General features: G+C 41.0%; 1 protein-coding gene across 2 annotated transcripts in view; it reads right to left on the bottom strand.

The window, feature by feature from the left end:
• Nucleotides 1–14,419, bottom strand: part of slit3 (slit homolog 3 (Drosophila)) — a 161,664-nt gene that overhangs the window by 131,528 nt on the left and 15,717 nt on the right. For both annotated transcript variants that reach the window (XM_066716503.1, XM_066716504.1), the window contains exon 4: nt 13,148–13,219. In XM_066716503.1, coding sequence (XP_066572600.1) covers nt 13,148–13,219 — 72 coding nt within the window. The remainder of the gene's footprint in view (nt 1–13,147; nt 13,220–14,419) is intronic.

Genomic DNA, 14,419 nt, shown 5'->3' with positions numbered 1-14,419 from the left:
TCTATTAAAGGGTGTCTCTGGACCCAGAAGGGTTAATGAGCTGTGGGGCAGAGGAAGTCATAATGACTACCAACCAAGCCATTTACAGTCGTGGCGAGATAAGCTTGCTACTCGGCTGCAAATGCTGACTGGAAGCAGACCCCAAAAGAAAAAAAAAAAGCAGTCAAATCGTTAACGGCTGTGTTTAATCAAGTGCAATTATCAGTACGTTTTTTTAATTTTTTTATTATACACAGAAATAATGTATTACGGCTAATTAGAAGTGCTGTTTGTTTTTTCGCAAAAGGTCACCCTGTTGGAAATGGAGAGAAGGAGCTGTTTTCTTGGAAGGGGTCAGACTCCATCAGCCCGCCTGATGGCTCAACCACGCTTTCGCCACAATGAGCCATTGACAAGCCACACTGCTGCACACACACTACAGCACACTCACCCATTGGAGCGGCTCCCATTGGCCCAGACACCCAAAAATCTTGTTTGGAGCAGTTTACATGTTCAAGTAGGCAAAACATGGCCCAGACTGTCTACACTGACAGAAATCAACCATCAATTTCATGTGCTAGGATCTTCCAAGAGATAAAATAAGCTTTCACAAGGAAATATCATAAATCCAACACTTTTCAATCACCAGTGCAGCGAAACTACACATACCCACAAGAGAAGATTATATTATTTACTGAATATATTCTACTACTTATGTGTTAATGAAGAATACTGTTGTAATTGTTAACCTTAGTCACTGCAGTTTCTTTAGAACTGTGTAGTGCTCCTTTTCTTTATAACGTATTGCATTGCATTGTATAGTACATGATCTTTTAAAACCCTTTACTATAGACTATATTGCTTTTATGCTTTGTAATTATTAACAGTTTTATTCTTAATAGGAGTTGGTGTAAGCCAACTCAAACCCAGAACGGTGTTTTCTGGTGTCTTTCCTAACTGGAGGTATCAATTACTTTGTTAATTATCCAGTTTTATGTTTAAATTATGGCCTATATAATTCTGTTTTGAAGTGTTTAAGAGTTAATGGCTTTATTGAATATTACGATTCAAGAAGCATTACATATAAACATCAATTTATCCAGTTAATAAACCCATCCAGTTAATCAGCTGAAGCCAGAAGACCCTCCTGCAGTCAAGTTGGAGACCCCTGGTCTAAGCTTCATAACAATAGTGTACAGCGCAGAATTCTTGAGCAAGTGTCAGCAATGCTCCCGTATACATTTGAGCACTCTCTCTTTCTGGTTACTCTCAGGAGACCTAGCCCTCTCTTCCCCATGTACCCCAGAAACAGAAACAGCAAAAGCCCTTTGCAAACAGACGTCAAATGCAGCTTTATTTAACAGCATAGGGATTAGACCACTAGACAAACAGACAGACAGATTTTCTCTTTTGATTTGTTTCCCTTTATAAATATTTATGCAGGGATGTCGACCGACATTGCAAGATGTCAAGGTCAGGGACACCCTGTCAAGAGACTTTGGTGGGGGGTGACAGCTGGATACCCAAACTACAGAACAGCTTCTAAACATCACAGAGCACCCAATAAAAAAACAAATGGAGGCCACACTTCATTGTGTAAGGGCTCATTCTGCAAAGCTGACATTCAGAAACTAGAATGTCTCTCTTTATTTGAATGAATTGTGAGCAGCCTATTTTATGCTAAGGCATTACCCCCCGAAACCCATTGCTATTAATTGTACTTGACCCTATTTGTAACAATAATGACACTGAAGAATGTCCACAAAGTTTGATCAATCCATTTTATTTATAAGGCGCCTTTCACAACATGCACCGCCAAGTGCTATTCAGTACAGCTAAAAATCAAACAACACAGACCACAGCGTATACATACACAACATTAGTATATGGCTATACACCAAAAAGGCAGAAAGCACCATTGGCGAAAAGATGTAAACAAATAACAGTGAGTCTTTATGTGAGTTTTAAAAATATAAACAGACAGTGGCGTGCTTTTCCACAGTCTTGGTGTGTAAACTGGAAACAAACAAAAAAAAAAAATTGCATCCGTAGTATGTCATTTGGTATTTTGAATAGAGAGCAGATCCACATCTGGTGATGGCAGGACCCAAAAAGAGAATAAGGTGATAATAAATCTGTCAGGAGACTGGTGCCCAACCATTTAGAAATGTAGAAATATCACTGCTTCTATTCCCATGAGAGAAAAAACACCCAGACGGAATAATATGTTGGTTGGCGCCCAGGCACAGCTGATTGCTTCTTAAATATTCCAACAGGACAACATGTTTAGAGTCCATTCAAATCTGGTTTAGGTGGGAAGCATGGGATATAAACAGGTTGTTTCCATTATTTACTTTATTTTCCTTGTGCAGGGTGTCCGGATATTGATTTAAGCTTCTGTTGAAAAAGTGTCACGAAGGTTCAAACTACAAATAACAGCAGTACTCTTGTCTTTTGTCCCGTCTCCCCACGGGATCTTTAAAACATCGGACCAGCTAGAGTTATTCCAACGGAGAGATGACACACAAATCAGTTTCGTCTACCTTCGCTCTCCCCCCGATGGGGTTCTATCGCCCCATCACATTTTTGGAATACTTTGGCAGCAGGGTCTGGGGAAGTCAAACAAACCGGTATGGGATAAAGAGAATAAACGGGCTTTCAAAGCCTACGGCCCGGCATTCATTTTGACGCTTGGAACGCTTCTTACATTGTAAAGACAAAAGAATTTCACCTCATGCTCACACGGCTAATTCCCTTCCTACAAGAGGAAACGGCTTTCTGACAAGGCAGGCCTGTCGATTCCTCCCACTCTTACCAAAAACAAAGAAAAAAACTTTGACTTGAAAATAGATAAGCTATTTTTTAAATGTTCTTTTTTGTTTTCCCAATGAGATGAGCTAGAAAAGATCTAAAAATAATAATAATTAAAGTAAAAAAGCCTGAGCAGCCAACAATACGCACTACCATCAAAGAGTAAACACACATGGCAGTCCCATGTAACCAGAACTTTGCAGGGTGTTTTCAAACTTCCAACTGTCAGAGCTCATTACCTCTGCGATGCCGAGTGCCATGGGGTGCACTCGGCAGGGGCAGCTCGAGAGCAGCTCTTAACTGAGGACTGATTAAGCAGAATCAAACTCGAGCCCTCCATGAAAGCCGGAGGACTCTGGGGCCGAGATCAGTGCCCTAGGGGGATATCCTTAGTGGAGCAAAACGCGAAGATGAAGGGAAGAAAATCTACTTAATGTAGTCAATTATATGCAGAGATTGCAGATTCTGGGTTTCTTTCTGTTTTAAACCCATGCAAAAAACCATTCCCCATGCATATTCATACTACCAGGAACACATACTTCTTCTGCAACTATCCTTAATGACCCATTCTGCTTTACTTGGGGAGAGCAAATCTTTGAGAACCTCCCCCCACAATACACACACACACACACACACACACACACATTGCAATTCCTCCCTTACTCTTTCCACAAGTTTAAGAAATAAATAGATTTCCTTTCATTGAAATCCAACAGCGGATGCTACCAGCTTAAGGGATGCTTATTTTATCATATTCCGTTTTATCCCACAACATAAACAATTACTTATGAGAAAGCAATGCTAAGTCCAAATAAACAGACTTGCTTTAAATAGACCCCGGGCCAGATCCTGCAGAAGAACCTAGCAACACTCTGATAGCAAAGCCAAGGAGTTGAGGACCTTGAGACTGGTTATGATTTGAAGCCCATGCAATATGATAGAGACCCTACCTACCCCAACCCTCTTCTAACAAAAACAAATATATCTTATAGCTACAGGAAAGTGACAGGTATCCAGAGATTTCCTTTCTTCCAAAAAGTGTGAGCAGAAACACGGAAAGTGCAGATCCAAGAAAACAAACACGTTCAACAGTAAGGCCACTACGGCCCTACAAAAACAAAACCCATACTTGAAGGGAACATAATACGAGTCCCTAGCCATTTGCTTTAGCTTTAAAAACCTACGGCTGTGCTAATTTTGGACACTCTCTCATAATGGAAACCATAATTAGCTAGTGTGCAATTGTGCAAGTAATGAGAACAGAAGAGAGGTTTCCAGTGAGAACAGGCTGGTTGGTCCACCACAACTTGTGTCCTTCCTATAAGGGATCCTAGTGGAAGAATGCCATTGTGTGCGGTTCAATAATATACAATGGAGAAGAATTTAGGTCATTATTCAATATCATGCAGCGACAGACAGACAGGAATGAATTCATGACTGATTTGCAAAAAGCACATCACCTCAGAAGGCTTTGGAAGTGACCCAATTCCCAAGTTCATGCCTAAAATAAATCGTTTCAGTATTTGTTTTGCTACTTCATCGCACATAAATAACCAAAACATACCAAATAAGTGCCTATGGGTGATTGTGGTTGGTAAAGTGCTAGATGGCCTAAAATAAACGCTCACACATGCTTAATAGACGTCGGAAAGGGGGATGTTTAAAATAAAGTGCTACCAACATTTTATCTCTGCATGTCTGTCTCGAAATGTGCTCGAAATTAGCCAAATAGCCATGAGATGCCTAAACTGGAGCAAACACCACAATGCCATTGGGAGTCTCGGCATTTCCTTGCAGTAGAAGGGATCACTACCATTACAATTGTCCATAATTGTGCCCAGTCTTCACACACAAAAAGGTTGTGCCTCACTTGTAGGGTCACCAAGTACACAAGAGTGGGATTCCTCTCACACACGCACAACATGTATCGATCATTACCACAGCTTGACGTTACAGTTTAATAAACCTCTCAGCCAACAAGGTTTTTCCTACCATTGGCAACTGATGGGAGTTGACAGAAAAAACATACAGTAAAACAAAGTCAATTCACGCGACAAACACAGCTTTAGCTCGCTTCTATCTGTGGGGCGCAGAGGGCCAATAATTCAAATTCGCGACAGTGGAGACATCCACTAGTGCCAAGTCTAAGTGGTTTAACATTGCTTTGTTTATTTCTCTCCCCCTCTTCTCTTGGATTGCGCGATTCATAAGCAAAACACATTCTTCACCTTATTTAATGTTTACTGTGCACTTAAAACGATAAACAGAAAGCAGAGCACTGCAAACAGGCTTCCAAAACCATTCAACTTCTTCAGTACGAATTGCTCCTTGTAGTACACAAAATCTAAAATTCGCTCTAAGCAAAGCAGAGGTTTTGGTTTCCATTACATACAGCATATTATACACATTTCGCTTTGACTTGTTTGTTTCTGAGGCACATATTGCATTACTACAGTTGATCAAAGTGAAGGAGGATAATGGAAAAAATATAGAAATAAAATTAAAATATAGGCTGCCTTTCTAAGTGGCCAACGTGAAGAAACGAGATTGTGGCATCCGGTTAGTGATATTTCCTTTCATTTCCCAATATAATAACCATATTCTTGCTCAGACAAAGCATTCAATATAGTATTCAAATAGATTATAGGCCTGTGTCTGACACTGAATTCTGCAAAACAGTTTGAAAGGTGGGACACTATGCCATTCCTCCAAGTAGAGACATTTCTAGTGCAGGGGAGAGGAGTTCTGCATTCCAGTTAATCCCAGAGGTGTTCTATCTGTAGGATTCAGGTCAAGACTCCTTGCTGGCTATGGAATATTTCCAATTGTGCTTTGTATATGATCGTTCTGGTAGGTGGTCTGGGCCTCACCAGAAAATTCCATCACTGCTGGCAGAACTCTATTGTCCAGATGATTACAATACATACTGGCAGTCATGGTGCCCTTATAAAAAAACTTCGGTCACTGCAAGATCTGTGGCTCATTTCAGAATGGGAGGCCTGTCCCACACTTTTAGTGATGTAGTCTTTATTATGCAATACCTTCAAATCGGATTCCGGGAATGAAGACCTTTGAAAAGTTTACATGTGTTTTGTAATCGTGTAAAAACCAGGTTAGAGCTAGGCAGCCAAGCGTTCCTCGGCATGTTCAGGCACTATGAAGAGCAATGTTGGTTTTTGGCTTATTTTAGTTCTGTAAACAATTCTAAACAATCGCCCACCCCACTTCTTCAGCAGACAGTCTCGCTCCGACAGGCAGACACTGCGAGCTGAAGCATGGCGGGTCTCCCTTCAGAGGGACAGATCCCTCCCAGCATCAGCAGAGAGAAAAGCGTCACACTGAGCCGCCTGGACCGCCCCTTTCCAATGAGTTGCCCTAACAGAGTGGAGGAAGCCGTCACCAATTAAACTGGTAAAAGGAAACCGCGCTACTTCCAGCCAAAATGGTAATCAACCACCTACCTCAATTAAGCAACCATATATATATTATATATATATTTTATATATATTATTTGCCATGCATCTCACTTTGCCTCCTCCCCCACCAAACATGTGCAAGCAGTTCAGCCCATTTGAATCCAATTATCATCTCCCTGGTCGCCATAGGAACCACCTGCAATAAACACGGAGGCACATAATAGCCCAAACTATTTTCCCCCAAATTACAGCCCCCCTCAATCAACACTGAGCATTAGGCTCTTCCTTCTCCGATTGCCCAGATAGCCGGGGACAGCTCACGGGTCCAGACTGTCTGACAAGGCACAGTTATGGCTTTCGACAGGCGAGCTGGGAGAGAAACAGGGGCTCTCTTTAGAAAACCGATGAGGGGAGGAATGAAGAAAAAAAAAAAAAATTGGGAGTGGGATTTAAATTTGTGAACGACATGTTTTCACCTACAGCAGGTATCCAAAATCATTCAGTTTGCCATATTCTTTCCTTTGAGACCGAGGATCCTTCCAGTTGGCTAGTCTTGTTGCACAATGGGGTTTCTCCCTCTATGAAGGCATGCAAGTTCCTGGGAAATATCTACCTTCTCTATTTATATGGCACCTTCCACTGCCAAGAGCCAACGCAATCCATGGGAGGAGGGCAAACTATACTTCCTGAATATGCAATACGAGTGCAACTTTGTACACCAGGCAATGTATTCCCTCGCGTTTAGCAGCTACTAGTGGAATAGGACTGGAAGTTGTGATGGAAATTAGTTTTCTTTCAACTTGTTTTAATTTTAAATAGTTTCTAGTACTTTTTTTGTAGGAGGGATAAGTAGTGGAAGAAAAACAAGCCTTGTGGGAATCCATTTGGACCTTCGGGGTTATTTTGCATTTGTCTGAAACACATTAGGCTGCATGTGTTGCCATGCGGTGGTGCCGTCGACATTCCCACGCAGCGCCGGCTTGTTAAAAAGGCTGCTTTGTGGTGGAGGGCTAAACACTATGAGAGAATTGCACCTTCCCAATTTATTCTGGAATAAAAAAAACAAACAAAACACATGCTTCAAGCATTTACTGCTTCTACAAAGACACAATCAAATTTAAATGAACAGAGAGCCTTAAACGGCCTTAGTGGTCTAAGAGGGTGTGCATGCGGCAGTGTTAGTATTCTTGGGAGCTTCCTTTTATTTCAAAGCCTCTTTTCATTTTCCATTTCCCAAGAGGTACTTCTCTGTTCAGGGATTTTGAGGTGTTTGGTAATTGAAGGGCGAGCCAGCAATACAACAAGAAATATTGTCCTGCCGACCAGCTATTTTGTGCTACAGTTATTGTTGGGTAATGTTCCCGATCTTATACCAATACAACACATACAATTTCAAGCAGTGTGAAGAGAAACCCACATTAAATCTCTCTTTTTCTCTCAGATATATAGATTACATGCCTCAAAATATAGAAAGAGTATATATGATGGTTCTGGAAAACAGACTTTGATTGTGCAGCACCTCTGTAATGGTCCATGCAAACATCTGGGTGTGCAATTACGACCCGCGATAAGGACCGTCTGGTTAATTCGTAACAATCAGTCTTTGCCCAAACAACATAAATCACAAATCTGTAAGAGAAAGGCTAGTGACCCGTGAAAACAACAGCTTGTTCTATATACATGTATATACACTGCATATAAACACCAGTCCAAACCAGTCTCCTGCTCTGCCTGGGGGAGCTGGCAGTGACAAAAGCCAAGTGACGGGACCAGTGTAATGTTTATCATACACATCTCCTGCCCTTTATTCAAAAACCAAAGCTTAAAAAAGGAATCTTTTGGTTAGGCTAGGCTGAAGCTCACAGATTTATCCATCCTGTCCTTCCTGTAAATAATCACACTTCAAATACCCCACAAGGCACCAGTACCCCTGCAAACAACTCAACCCGTAGGATAAAACCCGTAGGTCTTCTTCCACTTCTCTTTCCCCTCTCCGAGACCTGAGAGTAGATCTATGATATACCAGGAAGCACAAAGTATTTTTTGAGTGCCCCCCCTCCCCGTGTCCATTTCCCACTGTCCAGATATATGGTGCCAGGAGAAAAAATAAACCGATTCGAAACACCAGCAAATCCAATACCTGAGCAATTGCATTTCCACCTTATTTATCAACATCAAAAGAAAGGTATGATTTTTTTTTAATCCCCATATTCCCTGTTCTGACTTCACCCAACATGAACTTAATTTGTATTTATTTAAAGCAACAAACCAATTCTAAACTTGAGCCTCTGGAACTAGCAAGTTTTAAATGTCCCAGGAACTGAAAGAGGGGGGACATTTGGTTGGTTATTCCTCAGCATGCAATGAAGTGATTTCACTTACCAAAGGCTGCAAAAGTTAATGAATTACAATAGATAACGGAAGCCACAAAATGGTATGCAAAACAATACCTTCTTCATTTACCCACTGATAACACTTTACAACAATGGCCCCATATTCCTAAATCACTAATGTGTGAAAAGCAGAGAAACTGTAGTCTGTAATATTATGATTGACTCTAACTGTTCTCCAGGCAAATCAACATCAGTTCACAGAAGTGCATCAGCTATCCATTTGTCATTCCTGTGGTAACTTCATTAATTAACCTGATTGTTAAACAGTCCTAAAAAGTCTACAAACTAACACAATACATATTTTTGAAGATCTTAAATGTCAGTACAGCAATTCTCTTCTTCCAGGTTATTTTTTGTTTCGGAAATAGAGTAAAAAGCAAAGGCTCGAGTTGGGTCATTGTTTTAGGAAATGCACTCAAGGAAATAAGATCAAGTAGTAAAGAAGAGATTAACGCTTTCAATTTAAGAGCAGAGAGCTTAAAAAAAATAGAAGAAAACTAACTGAAGAAGAGAAAGTTTGTAAAGCAGAAGTCTCTTTCCCTTAAGATGGATGAGATTGAAAGTGCCAAGAAAAGGCCAACTCTAGCAAATCAATTCACTCACAGCTCACAAGGTGAGAAATGGCTCGAAGCTGGAAGAAGTTTTTGTTTTTATCTGTGTTGTGGTTGTTCGTCACATGTGGGAATCTAATGGACCCCCAACCAATTGTTTTCACATAAAGCAGTTTGCAAACATTACGCCACATGCAACACACAGTGCTTACAACATCATTATCCGTGCCTGATAGCACTGTTGGCCATTTTTACATCATCACAAAGCTGTGTCCCTGTATTGTGAGGAAACGTCATCGGTTACGGAAGTCTGGCTTGTATTAAGTGCATGTAATACTGTGAAACCAGGCTGTTATACTGTGCCTTCTCTGCCTTAACACACACAATATTCGTGAGCTGGTGAGTGCAACTCCGAAAGAGATATTCTAATAAACGTTATGTCTTATTTTCATGGTAATTTTGATCTGTGCCACGCATGTAACAGCCCTGGGATTTTTGTATGTTTTGTATTTTTCAACCACTTAATTGAGAATGGCAGTGCTTGCTTTTAAAATTCCCTATATTTGACAAGGTTAACCGTCTTCTGGCAATGACGTTCACTCTGTGGGATGTGAAGCATGAGACAGAAATTGAGCAGGCCCAAGAACAAAAAACAATAAAATCACTAATTGACAGACCTCCTGTCGCTATTTAATTAGAAATATTAGACATCGTGGTGTGGTGTTCCGCAATAGAATTGAGCAAACTTCAGACTCATTTTCCCCGGGGCCCAACTTTTCACTCATTGCTGGCATACAAATATATATGTATTAAATGTTTTCATATTTTAATCTTCAAAGACATGCACACAAAAAAAAAATCAAGTCATGCTGTACATGAAAAAAAATTAAAAAATGAAAGATTGTGCATTCTTTTCGTTTTCCACTTTGGCTGCATTTCCCGGCCTTGTTCAGCTTTTGTAGCTTGCATTGATCTAAATATGTCTAAATATGTCTTTGGAAGTAAATCACCAGGCTGTCTCGCCTTTGAAACTTGCTGAGCGCAGCCCAATTTTGGAAGAGTTTTGGCTGCCTTTTGGGAGACTATTTCTTTGAAAACAATCCCTAGCCCAGCTCCCTTTGCTCCATACCAGGGGCGATGGTTTATATGTACAGGACAGGTTGAATTATAAGTCAGATATTGGAGGCAAGCAGAGCAATGTGGTTGTAGAAGAAATTACACCGGATGCTCGGGATTCCCGTTTTTAAAAAAGAAAAATCTGGGTACTAGGAGGAAGAGAGGGGAGACAACACAGGGATTCTCCAATACTGCAGGTCTGATTGTTACGTAAAGACGTTTTCATGGGGGAAGGAACTTCCTGCAAATAAGAACTACCGCAAAATAAAACAAACTTGGCGAGAATTGCAGTCGGAAAAGAATGATTTACTACACAAACAGAGGCTGCAGAGACAATAAATTCATAAAGATAGTGTTTCAAATAAGTAAATCGCTGTTGTGGCTCCTGGAAGAATTCCCATGTTCACAGCGGACAGGATCGAGTCCTTCTCTGGTTGAATCCACACTGAGGTATGACAGACGGTTTTTAATGTCACTGTTATTACTTACAGACAATGGGGAACTGCTTTGTACAGCACAGATAATCCAGCGGAGGTTAGAGAGAGGAATTGGAATGGACTCGGTTAAGACGTCATCTTGCATTACAAGCCCATCTCACCACACACGCCCCAAATCACTTGAAATCTGAGCCCCCCCAGTAATGGCTCTGTAGGTTGAGTCCCAAGGGTATCACTGACTGAAATACACTGCTTTCAACCAGACAGCATTCAAGCATGGAGGCTCAACAAGAGTTAGGATCTGTAGTTAATATGGGGGGCCCCCTATGTTTTTGTTGTTGTTTCTTGTTTTTAATCGCAGTCATTAATAAACAGGCATTTTTATGGTTGTTTTTAATTCTTCATTTGTTTTCCATTACCCCGTCCGCAAGGGACAGTTAAACACATGAAAAAAAAAATGGCAACAAACGAAACGGAGTCAGAAAAAAAAAAGCCTAAATCCTTTCATTGATAGAGAAATGAAAGAAAGGCAGATTCTTTGGCCCACACAGGGATTGCGATTTACAGCAACAAAACTGCCAGTCCAGAGCCTGTGTAACTCTAACCGCATTCCTTCCGAAGCACAACAAGAGGACGCCGACCACAAACGCCCAAGCACACAGCCTCGTGGCTCCAAGTGAGCAGCTCAGCAAGGCTCACCCAGAGCCGCCATCTCTGTCCGGAGTAATGGATTCCTTGTGCGTGTCAGGAGGCCCACTGGACTGAAAGACATGGCTCTCATAAAACAAGGCCAAGTTGGACATTTGCCTGGAAGCAGCTCTTTCACCAGCGCTTGATGCCGGTAAGCCTCCATGCTGTCAAAACATATACTATCTCCACATCGGACACCAACGTCTCCATTAGACACATTTTGCGTGCAAGTGTTAGGCCACCCCTTTCTTGGGTCCTTTTCTTGTTCCACTCCTCCAGCTCTCGCCTGTGTTCCTACACATATTTTACCTTGATCTGACCCGGTGAAACAAAAAAAAAAAAGTTTCCACCAAATTGACTAAAGACTGCTTCACTTTGAATAATCTTGACAAGCTTCTTATGTTTTCCCAAGTCGTCTGAACCTCGGGTTTTTAAGATCAGGGTCAAGGGTGACACAATTCATAACGTGTTAACATCACTACGCAACACAAGCGGTGACACGACAAGGTTACGAACCCGGCCGTAAACCACACCGGCTGTCACACACAGCTTACAAAGATTTCAATAACAGTCTAAATGTTTGCAATCATCTGTCTGTAAATATAATATAAATGCACTTATTTTTGGAATGGTAAAGACAATTAAAGAGATAGATATTAAAAAATATGTTTCAATGATTCTAGTATATACTTTGACATGGCTTATTAAAATATTTCATTTCAATTACCATTTCAGGCAGTGTCAGCAGTCTGCATTATCAAGTTCTTCTTACCAGTTCATTCTCATTCACTCCTAATAAATTGCCAGACTACACTACGGCGTAAAGATTAACCGAACAGAAAAAAAGCGATTTCTGACCTATCACTGATAACATTCTACTTTCTTTATCTTAATTAACTTAAAAGTATAACCCATTTATAGAGGCAAAGAGCTGATCAGTGTTTTCAATGATCTATTACCATCAGAAGGCAGATTATGCGCTTTCTTTCTGGGTTTTATTGCTCAGATAATAAAAAGAAATGTATTCCTCTAGGGAGAAAATACCAAAAAGGACTATTATACTGCAGTTGTATGCTGCCAAGTAAGGACGTCATTAACATTGACCAAAATAGGTTGTTTCCCTGCAAATGGAATAATGTTTTGAAATTTATGATTTTTTAAAAGGCATTAGTAGCATGGAAAGATTTCAAACCATAAAAAGTTCATAGTGATACTTTAAATATAAGTCTGCACTAAAGTCACATATTCAACTATCCCCTCCGCCCCCAAAAAAACACTTTTATGCCTAATCCACAATTCCACATTAAAACAAACCTGGACATGTCTCCAATATCAGGAATTAGCCTACTCCCACAACAAGGCATATAATTGTTGCTGTAATCTGGATTTCCAACCAAAGAGATCTGGGAATACTATACGGAATATACATATAAATATACACAAATCTCCGATCTCCCATGTTCTCCCCCCTACGAACACCCCCTGGCTGGCCTTCATCTCACTTGTTCTCGCTCGGTCACCGAAAGCATGGATCAGTGGTGAAATCTCGCAACTGATCCGAGTAAGCAAGGGATCTAGACACAGCTACATATTTCTGCTGATGCAGTCGACACAAATCCATTTAACAAGTCACTTACAGCTTCAAACCCTCCTACTATGAAAACAACGATAAAAATAAGACCTGCTGAGAAGTGAATGCTCTGGTTTTAAGGCGTGGGGTTAGGTGTCAAGCAGTAAAGGGAAGTAGTACTTACAGGCGACCCAGTTTGGGCGTAGACTGGAACAGGAGCTCGGGCAGGACTTGCAGTTTGTTCCGATTCAGACGTCTGTTAGAAAAAAAAGCACAGGGCAGGGCTCACAAACTGACACGGTCTAAACAAACTAAACAAACAGTCTTCTTAAGCATAAATTGGGTAGACGGCCACTCTCAGACCCAGGTTAGCACTAGTCTTGTAGGTTGAGTAGCACGACTAGAGCAAGGTCTGGGAACCCAGCTGTAATGCGTTTAGAATGTGGTATGCGTGGATCTCCCATGGTTTCTTATGCCATATTGATTAAGATGGAGATTTCATATTTGTTTCATATTGCTTCACAAGACACATAATTACACAGAAAGTCTGTCAAAAAGATAAGACATTAAAATAATAGCTAGTCAGTATAATGAAATCTGCTTCAGCTATGTGTGTGTGGATATACATGAGGGTAACAGGAAGAGTATCAACGGAATCAGGAGGATTAAATGCATCCAAATTCAAAATAAGAATAAATTTGGCCCAGATGCCAGTATGAAGCCTCTGACAGGTGATTCACAACATCTCAAGGTCAAAAGTTTACATCCTTCTTCTGGCTTATCAGGTATACAGAGACTTCCTAGGGGGAGGCATGGGGTTATCAGCTCATAAAGTCTTTGAAAGCCATTATGGTTCTGATGAGCTTTTAAAGACTGCCAGAAAAGAAAAAAATAGTTATTTATCACATAACGTGGTGTAATCTGTGCAAGAGGGCACATTGAGGCAGAGGGTCAAAGAGAGAGAGGGTTCAGGTATGTGGAGGAGGTTTGGAGGCTGAGGAGTTCGCTTGGCTCGGAGGTCACTTTCCAAGAGGTTTCTCTTTGGTGAACTATGGTCACAACAACCTTTTAGAAAATGGTGCATAAGCCTGCCCCCCTCAGCCCCAGACAACCACCTTCCACTTCACTCTCGCAGAAGTATGACATTCTGAAATGACAAACTGTGCACGGCAATAATTCAAAGTCTGACGAAATAACAGCTTTGTTGTTTCTCCTTGTGGAGGCAGTGGGAAGGGGGAAGAGCCCCTGCAAGTAACAACCTCAACTGTACCTTCACCTACGGCTAAAACATTTTTTGTAAAAGCTTAGTCTTATTTTTCAAATGAAAGACAGCCTTAATCTTAAAACATTTCAATTGACAGTTCAATTAATCAGTAACCAAGGGATTCAATTTGGTCCATTTTGCACCCAGTGGCCACCAACAAGTAGAAAACCATGTCCCTGGCCTGTCCCCTTG

The sequence above is a fragment of the Amia ocellicauda genome, chromosome 11, assembly GCF_036373705.1.
Source record: "Amia ocellicauda isolate fAmiCal2 chromosome 11, fAmiCal2.hap1, whole genome shotgun sequence".
Lineage (NCBI taxonomy): Eukaryota > Metazoa > Chordata > Actinopteri > Amiiformes > Amiidae > Amia > Amia ocellicauda.
The sequence above is the reverse complement of the archived record's forward strand: the minus strand, read 5'-3'. Positions and strand labels throughout refer to the sequence as shown.